Source organism: Grampus griseus (assembly GCF_964374135.1).
Source record: "Grampus griseus genome assembly, chromosome: 10".
Classification (NCBI taxonomy): domain Eukaryota; kingdom Metazoa; phylum Chordata; class Mammalia; order Artiodactyla; family Delphinidae; genus Grampus; species Grampus griseus.
In genome coordinates this window covers 32,366,453-32,385,994 of record NC_139004.1, presented here as the reverse complement: position 1 = coordinate 32,385,994, position 19,542 = coordinate 32,366,453, and the positions used below count along the sequence as shown (strand labels likewise).

General features: G+C 49.6%; 1 protein-coding gene across 6 annotated transcripts in view; it reads right to left on the bottom strand.

Annotated features, from left to right (window-relative positions):
- Positions 1-7,845, bottom strand: part of TRERF1 (transcriptional regulating factor 1) — a gene marked incomplete at its 5' end in the record, with an annotated part of 37,647 nt that extends 29,802 nt beyond the window's left edge. For 2 of the 6 annotated variants that reach the window (XM_082664405.1, XM_082664406.1), the window contains 4 exons: positions 2,629-2,871; positions 3,922-4,072; positions 4,967-5,013; positions 6,442-7,845. In XM_082664405.1, coding sequence (XP_082520531.1) covers positions 2,629-2,871; positions 3,922-4,072; positions 4,967-5,013; positions 6,442-7,845 — 1,845 coding nt within the window. Of the gene's footprint in view, positions 1-2,568; positions 2,872-3,921; positions 4,076-4,966; positions 5,014-6,441 lie in introns of all 6 variants that reach the window. The other 4 variants (XM_082664404.1, XM_082664407.1, XM_082664403.1 and 1 more) reach the window with 4 other exon arrangements.
- Between the last annotated feature and the right edge of the window lie 11,697 nt (positions 7,846-19,542).

The window sequence follows — 19,542 nt, the reverse complement described above, 5'->3', positions numbered from 1 at the left end:
ATCAGCCCAGAAAACCCGAGAGCTGGGTGCGGCTGGAGAGGCAGCCGTGCGGTTGGGAGGGGCTGTGAGGATACCTGCAGAAAAGTTCTGGGCAGTCTGTGGTCCCCTCCCAGGCCCTGCAGGCCAGTGCTCGTCACAGCTGTGGTCCCTGGCAATCCCTGTGCCCAGGGTGGCGCCTGAGTAGGAGGCAGCAGGGGGTGATGGGAAGGGTCGGCCATGGTCACGTGACCAGCCTCCTCCAGGCCATGTGACCTGCCCCAGTCACCCCTCAGCTCTGGGCTCCTCCCCCTCAGGGCCCCCTCTGCTGCCTTCAGCACTTCAGGCTGCCCCGCGTGTCTCTCCCTCAGCTTCATCATCTTCTGGGGTGCCGTCCCAGCCCCTAGGAGGGGAGTCTAGGGAAGCAGAAAGGTGAGGAAAGGGGAAGGGGCAGCGGGGACCCCCAGGCCCCCGGGGGGCTCTCCTTAGGTCAGAGAGCCCCAACCTGCTTCCTTTCCCCACCAGGGGGCTCCTCACCACCTGAGGCTGAGGTGGAGAGAGGGGGCTGAGGAATGGGAAGAAGGTGCACGTGCCCCCAACTTGGGGAGCCATCCTGACACTTCACATCTGGTTCCTGGGTAACGGATGGGGTCACCTGAGGACCCCGAGTGACTTCAACCCTGCACTGGGATCCAGACCTCTGACCCCAGGGCCAAAGGTCCCTTTCGGGCTCTCTCTACTTGAGCCTCTGGGTTCTGTTACAACAGCTCTATTCTGGGACTTTCCAATCCTCCAGGCAAGGCTCTGAGACCCTGGGCCAGGGAAGGCCCCCGGAATATCAGACCTGGATGTCAGGTGGGAGGAAGCATTTACAGAGTTCCAGCCAAGCTGCAGACAGGGCCAAGCGCTGAGGGGTTTTAAAAGCTCCCCAGAGAGGTGACAGTCACTGAGGAGGCCAACACCACCCCCGCCCCCCAAACCCAGATCAGGGAGAAACTGAAGTTCTGGGAAGGGAAGGGTCTCGGCTGGCTGCATCCCAGATGGCTAGGAGCAGAGTGGGGATTAAAACACAGGGCTCCTACCTGGACATTTTGATTTCTTTGTATTAAGTGTCAGGACCTTGCTCACACTTACTCAAGCCCTACCTGCACGCTTCCATATCGGCTTATCTCCTCACGGTATGTCTCTCACCCTTCCCACAAAACCAAGTTCACCTCTGCCTTGGAACTCCCCTCATGACGATCTTCTGAGCAAACTCACATCAAACTTCCCTTGCCTCATCCCAGTCCCTAATGACCTTAGCTCCCCAGGTATGTCCCCCACCAGCCACACGCAGGGCATTGCTGCCTTGCTCTGTCTTGAACTGGGGCGGGGCTGCTGCCTGGGGCTCTGACCCCTGTGTGACTACGATCCTTACTTTCTCCAGCTTCAGGCTGAGAGTTTCCAAAGGGTAGAAACAGCATCCCTCCCACCAAATGAGGAACTTCCCTGGGCAAAGAGGGGGCTTGGCCGTGTCGTTTCATCTCTCTGCCTGTTGCTGGCCCCCAAGACCTGCCAGCTGATGAGAATCCTCGCCTCCAGAGGTTCTCCACCTGTCTTTCCTCTTTTGAGCCCTGATATTACATAGAAAACCAAAAAGGCTCTTTCTGGATTTTTCTAGTTCTCTTAATTATCCTCCTTATCCCTATTCTGGCCCAACCCCACTCGTGTCTCCTGGAATCCCAGCAGCTGCCTATTCTGTGAGGACAAATGTGACTCAGCAGCTACTCTGTGGGGAGGGGACAAATCTGATGTAGTGAATGGGTTACAGACTCCCCAGGGGAGGGGCGGAGGGAGGGAGAGAGGGGGAGAGGGACAGAGAGAGAGAGAGGGACAGAGAGAGAGAGAGAGAGAGGGACAGAGAGAGGGAAGGAGAGGGAGAGAGCTCTCTGTCCCAGAGCCAAGCTAAGCTGCTTGGGTGATGTGCTCGGAACTTGAGAAAGAGAAGAACGGTGAATAAGAAACACAAATCCCTTTGCTTTCTTGAGATTGGGGGGTGGGTGTCTCAGGGGAATGACTTTGGGAATCTTAATGAATCCGGTCCTCTGAGGGTATTTATTTACACAGGGGTGATACTGAAAATATTAAGCATGTGGTAAGGCTGACTGACCATCAGAATGGATGCCAGCGCTACTGCCTGGAGGACCTGCTGTGCCAGGGGTTGCCTCTTTGGTTGCTGGATCTGGGGAGGTCTGGAGATCCTGGGGGAGGGGCCAGGACCCCGGGCAGTAGCTATTTATTATCTGGGACAGTACTTCCATATTTTAATAACTGTGATCACCAGCTGAGTTATCACCTCTGTTTAATCTAGGAACATCTTCGGGTCTCTCAGAATCTAACCCAGACCATTAGCCTGGTAGAGTGCCAAGTGTTTACTGGGTGGCACGCAGTGCGGACACGGATGGGATTCCCAAGGTGGCCGCGGGGGGCTCAGCCCGGAGAGGCCAAGCCACGTCTGAGCTCAGGCCAGTGGCCCTGGCAGAGCTGTCCCCATCTCCAAGAAAGCAAAGGGATGTCCCCACCCCAGGCAGGCAGGGCAGAGCAGCAACTCACAGCAGGCGGGTGGGGGGCAGCCCCTTGGGGTGAGTGTGGGGGAGAGAGGGTCATCCTCACGAGCACGGGCATCTCGTCGTCCGACATCGAGCTGGCTGGCTTGTCTCTGGCTGAGGGGGCGGCAGCGACGCTGTTGGCGAAGCCCTGAGAGCTGGGCTTGGGCGGGAGAAGCTTGACAGGGACAGACACGGGCATGACCATAGGCGTGAGGCTTTCCGCCTCGGGTGGGAGCTGCGGTGGCGGCGGAGGCGGAGGCGGCAGTGGCGGCTGAGGCGGAGGCGCCGAGGCCTTCTCTCCTTCCTCCTACACAGACAATAAAGGCTTTGATCCTGGGCTGAGAGCAGCTCTCATGGGGGGGATGCACTTTGCTCTTCCTGAAACGTTCCTGGACATCACGCGTGGGTGACAGAGAACCGCTGCAGGGTGGTTTCCTTCCTGCCAGCCTGAGTCCCTCGGCTCCAGTGATGCCCGTCGGCAATGGACAAGGCACTTGATTTTCTACATTAAAAAATCTTGACCGCGTATCACTTGTATATTAAAACAAATAGTGAAGAAAAATTTTTGTGTGGCTGTCATTGCTTTTAAAGAAAAGGACATGGACTTAGAATCAGACCAAAAAAAAAAAAAAAACACAAGCTCTTGTGCAGGACCTTTTAATTCTATGGGCCTCAGTTTACTCATCTGTCAAATGGAGGAAAAGCTCTTTTAACTGGCATGGTCGGGAGACGGAGTGACCTGGGTCACATCAAAGTTTTTGGTGAACAGAGTTAATCCCATAGACTTAAATTAAGATTAACAGCATTCAAAGAATTGAGAAAGTTCTTTGAATTTTAATCTAACTCTAAAACTGCATGGGTAGTTCACCACAAGGGTATCCTACTTGGATAATCCTAAGGGCATTTAAAGGTCTTCGGACGCTAGAGTCTACCACTAGTGCCCTGGTGAACAGAAAATGCTGGCTGGGAGCCCGATGGTCACACTAGCTTTCCCTGGCCATTGACTATGGATCTGGAAGGCCCAAGGGACCCTGGTCTTGAGTACTTGAAGAAGCGGAAGTTGAAAACAACAGTGCATCAACATGTTTTCTTTGCTGTCTTCTCCAGGAGCTGGAGAGGCTGGGATCCCCTAAAAGGATTTCTACCACCTCAGTTCTGGACTCTTGTTCATGAAGCCAGTGGAAGTGGAGACTGTGTGACCTGGCTGGCTCCCAGCGTCAAAGCTTGAGTACTTTCGTTAGGGAAGGGCTATGCCTCCTCAGGTTCCCCGAGTGGGGCTCACATCACTCTCTGATGGCAGCAAAGCAAAGCAAGCAGCACATGGCCTGGGAAGGACCGGGGGCTGACTCCTCCTCACCTGTTTGAGGCTGGGGGAGGCCCTCATCCCCCCGTGGGACCGCATGTGGCCGTTCAGGGCAGGCAGACTCTTGAACTCCTTCAGGCAGATGGAGCATGTCAGCTTGTTCTTGGCATCAAACTGCTCCCCAAACACTCCTTTTGGTTGGCCACTGCTCAAGGGTAGGACCAAGTGGAGAGGACACACACATTGATGACGGGAAACAGTGACTCATCACAAGACCTCACACCCTACAATGAACCCATTTCATTCATCCAGAGCTCCCATGGCCATGGCCCTACCTGTATTACCCCAATTCCCTTCAGAGAACTAAGCCCAATTTGCAGATGGAAAACTGAGGCTCAAGAGTAGGAAAGGGCGTGCTCAAGATCATGCAAGAGTTGAACCAAACGTCTTTCTTCATTCCAGGCCTTCAGGTGCTGTGTTTTTTCCCACCTCTGGCTTATGACCCTTCTAGAATCAGCTTCGGCTCCCCTCTTCCAGAAGTCTTCCCTTAGACACATGGGTCTCAGTCTTCTGGTTCAGCCTCCAGGTTGCATGTCTTAGTTTGTAAGGTTCTGGCTAAGTCTTTATTTACCAAACCCATGAGGGGAGGAAACAAGACTGTACTATTCACTGGGGCATCCTCATAGCTTAGTGCCATGCCTAGCACACAGTAGGTACTAAATAAATACTCACTGAATGGACAGAGGGCAGAACATGGGCTTTGGAGTCTATCCCAGCATCCCTACTTTCTTGATGTGCAACCTTAAGCTCTCTGAGCCTCAGTTTTCTCATTTGTAAAATAATAATGATAATAATAGTTAACAGTGGTTGAGTGCTTACTGTGTGCTAGGCACATGGTAATCACACCAACCCTCTTGGAGCGACTTTTATTACATATGATATAGAGTAATAATAAGCGCTCAAAAACAATAGCTGCTCTTATTATTCTTATAAATTTCTTTGAGGAATTGACTTTGAATTTGGAAATGAATCATGAGACAGTTCAGGGAAACCTTCCAGTCTCCCCAAATGCCAACAAGCCTCCATGCATCCATCCTACCTTGAGTCAGGGGACCCTGGCTGGGCTCTGCCATCAGGTAGGTGCATCTATTTTGAGCCATGCAGGACACCAGAAGAAAGAAGAAAAAAAAAACAAATGTGTTTCTGATGGGAGGAGTCCTTGAGCGGCGGGAACCCCAGGGCCTGCACACTTCTAGGATTCTTTCCGCTTTCTGCCTCACGCTGACCGGGCTCACAGATACACACGCCCTTGCCCTTCCACATCTGAGGCTTCCAGAGTAATTTCCCCTGATGCTCCCTGGCTTGGGGCCACGGCCCCTCACGGAGCCCCACCAGCCACAAGCCCACTGGGACTCAATCCCCTACCTCCTTCCTTCCTGTTCTCCCTGTCCACCTACTCTGTACACAGACAGGCTCCATTCCTGAATGGAGGGCTGGACGACACAGCCTCACGCTGGGAGACCTCAGCTTTGGCCACGTCATCTTATTCTTATATTCACTAAGTCTCTCAGTTACTACAGGCCTGAGTCTTAAACAAAACAGGGTCAAGGGGACTTTATGCCTGGTCTTCAACCTTCATCGGAGCCCTCTCTCCATCTACCCCAGTCCTATTCAAGGTGCCCTCCTCCCCCGACCTTGTTGTCACTTAAGTGTAGCACTTGGGACATGCCAAGGTCTGAACGGTGCCCAGGACACAGTAGGCAGTTTTGTGATCAAATACACTTTGGAAATAATCAAGGGTTAATAACCGTCACCCTCAGGCTGAATCTGGCCTGCAGACATGGTTTGCTTGGCTGGACTGTTTTAAAAAATCCTAAGAATGTCATTAGATGGGACGTCTGCTCTCTAGTCCACACAGTCCTTATCATCTCATACCAGGCCGTTTTGCTTACTGACTTTACCTGCCTGGATCCTGTGGGCAGCTAAGGTTTTCACCTCTGCAACTACACAAGGTATCCCCTTGGGGAGATGTGCAGTGCACTTGAGCTTATTAAAGGCTCTGAGAAGCCCAGCAGCACTGCAGCCTGTTTCACTTTAAGAAACCCCAAATTTGTTTATCCAGAGAACCCATTCCCCTCCTCCCAGCAATACCCATTCAACGTTCTACGGAACTCCTATTCTGGGCATTAGACTTTGAGATAGGCTATCATAATGTGGTCTCCCTCCCAAAAGGGGAACGATTTCATAGGAAATTCCCTAAGGATACAGACTTAAGGGGCACCAGACACGGTGGTGGTCCCTGGGCACCTGATCAGGCCTTGACCATTACATGCATCATTCAGGACCTGATACGGTGTATTGGCCATCTCCTTAGTGAGATTGTAAGCTCTATGGGCAAAGGACTGAGTCAAAATTGCTTTTGTATTCCACAGCGTCTGGCTAACGTTTGTGGAATAAATAAAGAACAGAAGTGTTGGAGGGGTTTGGAGAGCGGACTGGGCACTGCATAGACGCAGCTCTGGCTGGCCCATGGGCACACTGAGACACCAGGAGAAACAGCCACTGTGAGAATACCTGGGGCCACACGGCACTGGGAGACGGCTGCTGGTGCTGAGGCCCCATGTTGTTGAGGTGGATGCCGCTGGGGGACAGGAGCGGCCGGTGGGGGAGCACACTGCTGACCCGGTTCAGGTCCGAGCTTGCCGGGTCACCCAATCCTGTATCTGGAGGCCCCAGGTCCCCATGGGAGCTCAGCATGGCCTGGGCCTGCCTGTCGCTTGGATAAGTCTTGGGCTGACCGTCCTCAGGCTGCTGGTGCTGGGGCAGGTGGCTCTGCTGGTACATGGGGTGGCCGTAGGGCTGCTGGGGCTCCTGGTAGTAGTACTGGGGCACGGAGCCCAGCTGAATCAGCTGGACAGCGTGCGCCTGCTCCGGGGTGTACTGGTGGGGGTCCCTGTGATAAGAAGGGGGCTGCAGGTGCATCTGTGGCTGCCGCGACTCTGGCAAATGCTGCATCATGGGTGAGGACTGGTAATACTGAGGTATCTGCATCGAACCCTGCCGCTGCTGCAGCTGCTGGGGCTGCGCTGGGCAAATCTGCTGCGGCGGCGGCTGCATTTCTTGCGCTGACATCCGCGGCTGCCCGGCTTGCTGCTGCTGCTGCTGCGGGTAATACTGGTGCTGCTGCAGCTGCTGCATGTGCTGGGACAGCATCTGGGGGGCCTGCAGTGACTGTCCTCCCTGCACTGGCATCTGGGCCAGTGGCTGCTGGTAGTCATAATACGGGTGCCCTTGGCCTGGGTGCGGCCCAACCTGAAGGGCTGGTTTGGACAGCCCGCCAGTGAAACCAGGGTGAGGCTGCTGGGGCACCTGCTGGTAGCGGGAAGGGAGAGCCGGTGCTGGGGGCTCCATGGGCTTCTGGGACAGCAACTGGCGGAGGGCGCTTTCAGGGGCTCCGTCCATCACCGCTGACTGGGTGTGCAGCACCTGGGCCATATTGTTGACCTGAATTCGCAGGTTCTGGTTGGCAAACACCTGGGTGAAAGAGTCTAGCTTGTGCAGGACACCGCTGGTGAGCTTCTGGGTCCGGATCTCGCTGGCCTGGGAGTAGGTGTACTGGTAGCCATCGGTGGGCTCCGCCTGGGCTGGAGATCCCCACATCATGTTCGAGTTGGTCAGGTTGCCACGTAGCTGGACATGGTTTCCAGGCCCTGCATGGCCTGCCCACCCTCCCTGCCTTGAGGTGTCCACTTGGCCAAGCGTTTTGGAGCCAACAGGCAAGCCCAGACCATCCCGAGTGTCTTGAGGGAAGTGGGGGGAGATGGGTGATGCCTGAGGGGCATCCATTCCAGCCCCGGGGACTGTATTCCCATAGTTGTGGTTCAGCCCACCGTGGACGCCAAGTGGTGGCTGTTGGTAGAAAAGGTTCTCACCACCGTGGGCCACGTGATTGGTCTTGTACAGTTGCTGATCCCCCATGGTGCCTGCCTTGATCGTGAACGTCCAGCCACAAAACCATAAAAAATGATCAATGACACAAACCCGAAAGGACTGAAACCCTGAGAAGCAGAGAGAAAGCGTCCACACTACTCCACGGCTGACATGTCCATGACTGTGGCTGGAGCCAGGTGTTCCTGTTGGCCTCTACCACGCATGTGCAGGGCCGGGGGATTTACATCCTCACCCGGGCTGAGGTACGGACCAAACACCACGGTGGTGAAGAGATGCTGCTCACAACTGCAAGACAAGATGCAAAGGACAGGAAAGGATTTACTTGGATGTTTTGCAATGAGCTACTGTATCTACCACAACCCATTATGGAAATAAACACAAAACAGGAGCCTGGGTTAGAAATAGCCAGTTTCATACATGTCACTCCTTTACACTGATTCTGCAGATCCTGACCCCCCACGTGAGATATGAACTCTCTTACTTCCAAGCCATCGCTCCATGGCTCATTAGTTCATTGATTCGTTAATTCATTGTTTTGCTCACTGATTAATTCATCCATTCTTCTGGAACCCTGCTATTGAAAGCCCAGCACTATTCTAGGTCCTGTAGGGGATATAAAGAAGCTTAAGACATTCATGAATCAATTCATCTGGTCAAAAAATACTTACTAGACATAGACATCTACTAAGTGCAAGACACAATGCTAGGAAGTCATTAAGACATGGGCCATCTCTCAAGGAGCTTACAGCTAGAAAAGGCAATTGGCCACATGAATAACTACAGTACAAGGAGGAAAGAGATGCATGTAATAAAAAGGTAAAAAATAACAGATAAGGAACTCATAGTCTGGAGAGCGTATTTCTAGCAGAAGAACAGAACCGGAGACAGTTTCAAGGAAAAGCAGTACATGTGTCAGTACACAGCTACCTGCCTCCTTGGGGTCCCTGCTCAGGGAAACATCTGTGCACAGTGCTAACCACCTGGTCGGAAGCCTATGATGTGGCCTGACTCAAAAAAATAGGCTGGGCCGATCAGATCCCCTCTCTTAGAAACATGAACTAGGAAATTTTGAGTGACTGGTCTAGTCTGATCTGAAGCCATACAGGTTCCTCTGTGAACTTCAAACTGGGGTATGTCAACCCCAGGGAGTACACGAAGACTTTCCAAGCACTATACACACACATTCAAAGCTTTAAGAGAATCAATTTCCAGATCCTCAACTTCCATAATAACCCTTTTCTAGAACTGATGGGTGACAGAATTGCAGGACATTTGGTCCTGTCCAAAACATCCAAGAGACATTGGGTCTGTAAGATATTTGGTCCACGTCAAAAGGTCCCTGAAATTTGGTCTTATCCAAAATGTCCATAAAGCATATTTGGTCCATGTCAAATGGTTTTGGACAGGACCAGATGTCTGCTAACCAGTGACAGAGGTGCAAGTTGTCCTTTTACACCTGCTCTTTCACAACAGCCCTCCTCCTTTACAAAAGAAAGACAAACTTACTCATTCCATCCCAAATCTTAACTGGGCTTATGCCCCAGGGATAACTCCCCCAGCCGCCACACGAGAGGGCACAGAACATTGAAAGTGAGCAACACTAATAAATAAGTAGTAAATCTTCTTTGCAAGCTGGGTGGTTTCCAATTCTTTTTTTCATTAGGAAGGCCTAATAGAAGTAATTAAAATATAATTGTTAGCCATAGATCACTATGTGATTTTTGGTACATAACTCAGAAGCAGATGAAGAACTGAGTTGACCCTGCTTTAATAAAACTTGTATTTTTATCTATTAGCTTATGTGAATGAGGGTTTTTCAGTGTTTACATCTATATAAATGAAAAATGGAAATACAATCGACACTGATCCTTGTCTCATATCTCATGCAACAGATAGTATTCTTCGATGGATAAATTAAAAAACAGAAGAGATAACCTGGCACAAGCAAGATTTTATCTCTGGACCTGTGTGCTAACTGCATGGTGTGCTCACTCTGTAATAAACTGGGCTGTACACTCAGACCTCGTCACATACATGCATGTATGTTATACGTCAATAAAAAAATTACTTAGCCAAAACATGGAAACAGCCTAAATGCCCATCAACAGATGAATGGATAAAGAAGATGTGGTACATATATACAATGGAATACTACTCAGCCATAAAAAAGCACACCATAATGCCATTTGCAGCAACATGGATACAACTAGAGATTATCATACTTAGTGAAGGAAGTCAGAAAGAGAAAGACAAACACCATACGATATCCATTATATGTGGAATCTAAAATATGGCACAAATGAACCTATCTACAAAACAGAAACAGACTCACAGACATAGAGATCAGACTTGTGGTTGCCAAGGGGGGAGGTGGGGAGAGAGAGGGATGGACTGGGAATTTGGGGTTGGTAGATGCAAACTATTACATTGAGAGTGGATAAACAGCAAGGTCCTACTGTATAGCCCAGGGAACTATATCCAATCTCCTGGGATAAACCATAATGGAAAAGAATATTTTTAAAAGAATGTATATGTGTTTAAAACAGTCACTGCTGTACAGCAGAGATTGGCAAAACACTGTAATTGAATCAACTATACTTCAAACAAACAAACAAACAACCCAAAAAACTCCCAAAAGCAAACAAAAGAACAATGTATTTACATGAAAAAAAATTACTTTGAAAAGTCTCCAGCATCACCACCTAACGTACATTTGCAATGTAATTTTAGTTTTTATGTTTATTATTTATCCAAATTAGAATATATTTTATGTTGTTTTGATTGCCTGCACAGTATTAATAATCATAATTATACCTCAAACACAAAGAAAATTTTAGTATTTAGAACTTCCTGATTTCAGGAAATTTAAAAAGTTTTAACTTCATATGAAATTGTTACAGCGAAATGTGACCGGGAAACAAACGACAGAGTTTTAAGCACAAAAACATATTACATATATTACATTAGGGTAAAATTCCACAGGGGAAGTGAAACAGAAGTAAAATTTCAAGGAGAAAAGGGAACACTGACTATTAACGAAGAGCGTGTTCATGCATTTTTAAAATGGATGATGGTGGGTGTCAAATTCCTATGGTGTTTAGATTCCACTGGATACATTTAAAACAGTGATGCAATCGTTTTACTTAAAAATCTCAGTGTTTACAATATACTGGAAATTGCATCTTTGGCAGACGTATAATAAAAAATGTAGATGTAAACTTAAAAATGTGTGAGAGGGTAAATGGTTTTACAAAATCCTTTTACGGGGGATTTTAAGCAGAAAGTTTGAAGACCACTGCAGTAGGCCTCCTCCAACTGGGAGCAAGCCTGAGTTGGTCTCTGTCCCTTTCGGAATGACAAGAAAAGGAGATGGACGTTCAAGACGGGGGGTTTGGTTTGGTGGAATGAATGCTGGAACAAGGGAAGCAGTGGTATGGGACAAAGGTTGGCCAAAGATGGCTGGAGCAGATCCTGAAGGTGAGGTGATGCGGTGAGCCTTGAGGACTCCCAGTGACCACTCCCAGCTCAGAGGGTCTGAGCTCCTGGTCAGCTGCCTACTCCACAATTCCACTTTCAGGTTCAAAGCAAACTCATTATCACATCCCCCCAAATGGATGCTCCTCCAAAGTCTTGCCCTTGACTCTTCCTTCTCTCTTAACCAACCACCACAACCCAGCAATTTACTTCCTAATGTTAACTGCACCCATTTTTCTCTGGTTCCACTACTATAACCCTAGTCCAAGACACCATATCTACCTTCTGCACTCTTCCAACAGCCTTCTGATTGGTCTCCCTGATTTCAGTCGTGTTCATTCTCGAGACAGCAGCAGCAGAATAAACTTTTCCAAACATAACTCTGCCTCCATCAACCCACTGTTTAAAACCCTTCCATGGCATCTTAGCAACCTTAGGTTAAAGACCAAAATCATTAACAAGGCCGACAGGGCTCCGCGGGGTTTGTTCCCAGCGTCACGATGTACCCCTCTTCTCCTTGTTCTCCAACACCTCCCCATCCCCACCCCCCAGCCACTGTGGTCTCTCAGTTCCTTGAACCTGCCAAGCTGCCTCCTACAACAGGACCTTTGCACATGCTGGTCCCCCAATTTGGAGAGCGTTCCCCTTCCCCACTCCAATTACTCATCCAGCCAAGTCTTGGGCAACCTTCAGCTCTTGGGCCAAACTATACTTTCTTGGAAAGTCTATCCTGACACCCACCCCCAAGGCTACATCAGGGTCATTTCTTTTATGTTCTCATAAAACCATATTTCTTTCCTTCAGACCACTCTTCTCAGCCTGTAATTGTACTTCCACCAGTGCAATTATTTGATTAATGATCTTTCTCTCATTAGGGCAGGGACCAAGTCTGTTTTGACCTATGATTCTATTCTCCAAATCTACCGTAATTCTCCAAATCTACCATAATTCCCAGTATATGATAGGCCCTTTGATAAGAATTTGTTGGTGGAATGGTAATATTGTTGAATGAATGAATCAATAAATGAAAAAAAAAATAATGATCAAGCGTCCCAATGAACTGATATACAGAAAAAGATATTAAGTGTAGGCTGAGCAGATATTAAATTCTCATGAAGAATAGTTTGATTTTACCTGGATCCTGATGGACAAATAGGGTTTACAGAGGTGAGGGGACCAGGAAGGGTATTTCGGCTGAGGGAACAGCATGCACTAAGGCATGGAGTCAGGTGCAGGGGTCCATGCTGGGGACCATGTCCTTGTCAGGAACTCACTGATGATCAGGCTGAATTTGTATGGTCAGGGATAATTGTGAGGCCTTAAAATGATGTCCAGTAGTGTTATCCTGTGGGTATGAGGCCAGGCTGCCTGGCTTAAACCTCGCCACTTAACCTTCCTCGAAAGCTTTGCACCAAGTCACTTCCCCCAGGAAGAATTACTTGTTGAAACTCATCAAACCCTGATGATGATCTGATTCTGCGTTCCTCCATCATGCCCCTGTGGGGGGAATGGAAGCTAGATAACTTTACTTCTGTTGACCTGTCTGCTTTGTTGTGTTCCCAAACTGCAGGGTAAGAGAGATTCCTTTGTGTTCTGAGTTACAGGAATCTATTCTTTATTTGTTCATATTTTCTGAACTGGGAATGTAGTTTATTTATAAAGAACCCTAGAAAGTAGGGAACCCTAGGAAGTCAGAGGGGAGCTCCCAAAGTGTGGTTCCCAGGCCAGCAGCATATAACATCACCTGGGAACTTGTTGCAAATGCTGACTCTTGAGGCGCACCTAAACCCACTGAATCTGGGGGGTGGGGACCAGCAGTCTGTGTTTTAATGAGCCCTCCTGTTGAGTCTGATGCCCTCTCAAGTTGAAGAGGTCAACTCCCCACATTCAGAGGAACAAGCTGAGGCCCAGAGCTGTAACTGCTGGACCTAGAACAGCACCTGACGCACAGTAGTAGGCAGTCAAGAGTCATATACTCCTGCCCTGCCACAGAGAACGGACTTGAGGACGTGGCGGGGGAGTGGGACGCCGGGACAAAGTGAGAGTGGCGTCGATATATATCCACCACCGAATGTAAAACAGCTAGTGGGAAGCAGCAGCACAGCACAGGGAGATCAGCTCGGTGCTTTGTGACCACCTAGAGGGGTGGGAGGGAGGCTCAACAGGGAGGGGATATGGGGATATATGTATGCATATGGCTGATTCACTTTGTTGTACAACAGAAACCAATACTGAAAGAATCATATACTGAATGAGAGGAAAAACGACCTCCCTAGGAAGATGTACGAAGGTAATAGCAAGACCATGTGCTACTTATTTTACATTAAATTTATGTATTTTTTGAATAGGTATTATATTCACATCGTTCAAAATTCAAAAGGTATAAAAGAGCAGACAAAAGGCTGGAAATCATCCTAAATAAATACTTGAAAATAAAGTGAAAAGTTAGAGTGAAAATTTTAAAACAGGTATCTGCCCAAAGTCTTCCTCTCAGTCTTGTCCCCAGATACCCAGCCCCCCTCCTGGGACAGTCACTCAGGTTCCTGTATATTCTAAAGATATTTTATGCTCATACAAGAATGCTTGTACACACCCCCACCCCTACCCCCTTTACACAGGCAGTAGCACACAGTTCAGCATCTTGTCAAAAGGCTGTTTTAAACAAATCATTTTAAACCTGGAAACTGTTCTTCTCGGTGGATTAGTCAATCCCACAGGACTGTTATAATACCAACTCAAGATTCAAGTCTTTGTTATTTTTCTAATAAGGTAACTGCTTTGCTCATTATGTACAACACTTCCCATTGGGTAATTGGCACCAGGAGCTTTTTCATTCATGAACAAATTAACAGAACTACCGCTTTCACATTTCTTGGGTCAAGTCCTCCCTTATTAGAGCAAGGCTCCAGGATTCTGGATTCAGTTCGACAAAAAAATTGTCTGCTCAGAATCTGAGATGCTCTCTCTGATCCCCCTGAAGCATTATAGTCAAACGACCTGCTTCGGAGCCCATCTCCCCACTGTCTGTCCAGTCATTCCAAGGCAGGGACAGCATCCTACACATCTTGGGTCCCCACTGATTGAGACACAGTAGCTGCTCAATAAACACTCATTGAGCTGAAATGCCAAGCCAGACAAATGAGACCCAAAGCACTTCACCCCTAGATTTCCATGCTTCTGACATGGACAAAGGGCCAGAATTTACTATTTTCACAGGGCCCTACAGTGCCAGGTTCATGGAATGCTGTACATAATAATAAGGCTCTACAAAGATGTTTTAGCAAGGGGCTTTTCTGTACAGGGCCAGCTAGTAAATATTTTCAGCTTTGCGGGCTAGCTAGTAAATATTTTCAGCTTTGCAGGCCATACGATGTCTGTCATAACTCTGCAGTTGCAGCGTGAACGCAGCCATAAACCATATATAAATGAATGGGTGTGGTCGTGTCCTAATACAACTTTACTTATGGACACTGAAATTTGAATTTTATGTAATTTTCACATGTCAAGAAATAGTGTTCTTTGTCTGATTTTTCTTTAACCATTTAAAGATGTAAAAAACCCTTCTGGGCTCACAGGCTGTATAAGGACAGTCGGGGGCTGGATTTGGTCCCAGCCATAGTATGTTGACCCCTGTTCTAGTGCATCAAAGTTCCCCTCCCCTCCCCGCACACCCCCAGGGGCACTAGGAGACGGGGCACAGTCTGCAAGGAAGATATCTGTCCAAAAGGACCATCCTTTGAACCAGAGAGAGAGAGAGACGGGTGGGGGGAAGAGAGGAAGTTGACTTTGGCCAACGGCTCGGCAAGACTTGTTTGCTTATAATTCAGAAGGGTTAACACCCTGCTCCCGCCAGACCATCACTGCTTGTTTGAGGAAAAAAAACCAAAAAGATTTTCCTTTTTCTGACACTGGGCCATCCTTCAGAGACTATATACACAATTCCCCAAGTGATTTGGCTTCGGTTTTCGTCAAGACTTCCTCTCAGGTCTGTCAAAGGAGCTTAACTTGGATTCTCCTGGGATTCTGCTCCCCAAAAGAGGCTGAAGCCAAGGGCAGTTCTCCAAGACATGGGTTCATGGTTCATGGTCTCCTTTATAGCAACGTTGTTGTTCTAAATGTTTCTGATTAGTCTTCTAAATAAAGCCAGTGGGTGTTTTATAATCCAGTAACCCAATTACCGTGGATCAGTTCTGCCAATGCCAGAGATTAGTGCCGAAATCATCCTCCATGTAGAGTGACTGGCGCATCCTTGTTCCTTCCCGCCCCACTGCTCCCTGCCCCGGGTCTCACGCTGACTCTCAGCCCCGGGGCGGATTCCCAAGGCTTCCTTTGGACACCAAGAGACATTTATTTCTCCATCTTTCAGTAGCACCCTGTAGCATCCATTGCTTCCTCCGAGCCCCAGGAACCAGGACATGGAGATGGGAGCTATTTCACTTTCTGGTGTGCAGACCCTCACTGTCAGTGCTCTCTCCTCTGGGCCAGCAGTCCTCTACCAGGGAATTAATAACATCGTCTTCCCCCCGTGACTGCCACACCCCGCTTCCCTCCCGCCCTAGCTGGCATGGAGCAGTGTGACCGATGCTGAGGACACAGGAAGAAAAGTAGGGGACTCAGGAGTCTAGGGTGGCTTCCTGGAGGAATGGTCTGAGTGGGCCCTATTGATATATTCCTGGATACAGTTTTTCAAACCACCCACCTTGACAAATGGCTAGGTCTGGGTGGGGAGATTAAGAATATGGGAAAAAAAAAAAAAAAAAAAAGAATATGGGAGTAGCCAGAGGTTGGCAAGAGGTCTGCGGAAAGAAGGGAGGACAACGGAGACACCTGAAGAAGTCACACGTGAGTCCCTGGGTGACCCGAACGCTGACTACTTCATAATCACAAGTTTCTCCTACGGAGTTGCTGCCAGGAGAATTTCAGGAGCAATGTGACCGTATTCTGAAGACCTACTTTGTGCCAGGAGATCTGACTAGGTCATGACGCCTGGCCTCAAAGCCCAGAGACTGGCATCTCTACCCGACCTTATCCTCTATATGCTTTCCTGCAAACTCACAAGGAGGACCTACTGTGCCAGGACTCTGCTAGGGGAGATGAAGACCCGCAAACCTGTGTCTTGAGGCCTATAGTCTTGGGGGGCAGGTGCCAGGCTTCCTAAAGATCCATGACATTTCACAAGGAGGAGGCGGAAGAAGGCCTGGCAGGGGGGCGAGGTCACACCAGCCAGGACTCAGGAGGCACCGTGGGCAAATCCTTGCCGCTGGGGCCTCAGGGAGGGTCTCAGCGGGGTGGCCAGCTGGAGTGGTTTGGGCCAGGGTTGCAGGGAGGATCCTCCACTCCTGCCCCCAAGGACTTGAGGCTCAGACCTTGTGAATCAGCACTTGGAACTACAACCGAGGAAAGGATCACCCTCCCTACAGCTCTCCTGGGCAGGGTAGGGCAGGGCAGGGCTGGGAGGTTGGGAGGCTTCCCTCTGACACAGCCCCAGGGAGTGTGGGGTAAAGACGGAGGGGAAGGGGGTGGTTGGCGGGTAGATCTGGCGTGAGGCTCCAGCCCCAGCATCAGGGCAAATTATAAACCTAAGAAAACACAAGTCAAGCACCGGAGGGCTCTGCTCCTATCACTCAAGCCCCACACCCAGCGCCCTGGGCCGAGCTGAGCTGCCGGGAGGGCCTCCAGCAGGTCAGCAGCACAGACTGGCTTCCTCTGCAGGGGATGGGAGCCGGGTGGCCAGCACTGTGCCCTGGGACCGCATCCCCAGTGCTGCCCAGGATTCCAGCTAGGCTGTGCGGTTAGAGGATCGATTCCCAAATGCAGCAGCTGGCTCGGCTTCGGTCTGTGACCTTGAAGACATTAGACTGTACAAAAAACAAATGCCCCTTCTTTCTGGAAAGCAGCTCACAGTTCACTGGGTAACAAAGTCTGTGATGCTCCCTTGTGTGTGAAATAACTGCATGAAGGTTCTCGTGCTCGGCTGTCTGTCAGTCTCTCTCGGCCCTTCTGTCTGCGGTTCAGATGGGAGGTACCCCGGGTTATGACGTCAGAGCCACACTTGGGCATCCTGTCAACACAGAGCCCCATTCTGGGGCTATGCCAAGGCCCTTCTGGCTCAGGGTTCTAAGACTTTGGGGGGAATTCTGAGAGTCAAGAAACAAGCCAGAAAGGAGGACCTCTGATGCCTGGGGCTGGAGGACTTCCCACCGGCACGTCTTGAGTCACTCCCTCCTCCAGGCCCCTGTGGACCAGGTTCTGGCGGATCATCCTCACCCTGCCCCCACCTTCCCAGCGGGGGTGAACTCTCCAAGGGCAGCTGGAGGTGCCTCTCGCTCATCTCTGGGACCCAGCCCGTGCCTCACATCTGGCACTACGCTAAGCAAGTGTTTGCTTGAGGGAGCCAGACAGAGGACCTCACAGCTCCCCTCACATCCCCCGTCGCCCTGGAGCCCCTGGACTGAGGTTTGACTCAGTGACTTGGCTGCCCCTGGCGATGTCTCCTTTGTCCTAGTGCCAAGTGAGGGAGGCTGGCCTTCTCAATCAGATGAGAGGGGCACCCTGAGCGAGCTCCCAGGGCCCGCGGGAAGTTGCTGAGGGAGGAGAAGCAAAGGGTGAACAGACCCAGGGATTGAATTGGGAAGACATCCTGCAGGAGACAAGCCGATGGGAGCTGCCGAGACCAGTTTTGTCAGGAAGGTCTTATTCCAAATGATAGCAAGCGCCAAGATCGAGGAAGAATGCCTGCTTTAATTTACAGATGCTTCTGGGAATTCAAGTATTATTACAGAAGAAAGTTGGAAGTGAACATTCACCTGAGATTCCCGCTGTTGAAGTTCTGCATGCGATGGTGGGAGGGCCACAGAGCTTGGCTTCCGTCTACCCAACAGCTACTGAGAAGCCTCAGGGAATCAAGAGGGTGTCTTGCCCTTTTCTGGGTTTGCTCCCTCCTCTGGTGATCCTTTATATCCCTCCTGGGAAGCCCCCAAGCCTGTCTGGACTCGCTCAAGACAGATATCCCATTTGTCATTGGCCCTCATCATCTCACTGCCTCAATTTCTTGCCAAATAAGCCTCCCTCGGCTGCTATAAGACCAGAGGGCCGAAGTGATGCATCCACCAGGGGCCCCAGCAGCTGAAGTGAGCAGGCAGACATGGGGCCCCTGGAGCCTGGGGGCCTCGGGGAAAGTGAGGACCAAGCCCTGGATGAAGGATCTGCAGGCCCAGACACGCATCCTTCTGTTTGTGTGAAACGTCACTCCTCCAGGCCAGTCCTCAACCAGACCAGAACCTTGGGTGTTCTATTTTTCAACCAATGCTAGATTTTAAGTTCTTTAGGAGCAGGACTGTCTTCATACCTCTGCCTTTACATCTCTCTCTCCCTTCTCCACTGTGCCACGAGCAGCGTGTCACTCAAAGCAGACCCACTCGGTGTTTATGGAATGCAGCCAACAAGTTTGTCAAACTTCTCTTTCTCTTTTGCATTCACAGGTCACATCTAATGAACTGATGTATCTAACAGTAACAAGGACAACGGGCACAAGCAGGTTTGGGAACGTAGCTGATGCTCACTCAGCCCCCAACCTCATTTGGGGCAGGGGTGCTATGTGTGTGGGTGTCTGGGAGAAGGTGGTGAGGTAGGAGTTGGTTAAAGACTCCTGTGTCTGCATGTGAATGTGCCTTGGGAGCTTCAATACACTACAAAAAAGCATGATGTCAAAAAATCTACAAACAATAAATGCTGGAGAGGGTGTGGAGAAAAGGGAACCCTCTTGCACTGCTGGTGGGAATGTAAATTGATACAGCCACTATGGAGAACAGTATGGAGGTTCCTTAAAAAACTAAAAATAGAATTACCATATGATCCAGCAATCCCACTACTGGGCATATACCCAGAGAAAACCATAATTCAAAAAGAGTCATGTACCACAATGTTCATTGCAGCACTGTTTACAACAGCCAGGACATGGAAGCAACCTAGGTGTCCCTCGACAGATGAATGGATAAAGAAGATGTGGGACATATATACAGTGGAATATTACTCAGCCCTAAAAAGGAACGAAATTGAGTCATTTGATGAGACGTGGATGGATCTAGAGACTGTCATACAGAGTGAAGCAAGTCAGAAAGAGAAAAACAAATATCGTATATTAACGCATGTATGTGGAACCTAGAATAATGGTATAGATGAACCGGTTTGCAGGGCAGAAGTTGAGACACAGATGTAGAGAACAAACGTATGGACACCAAGGGGGGGAAA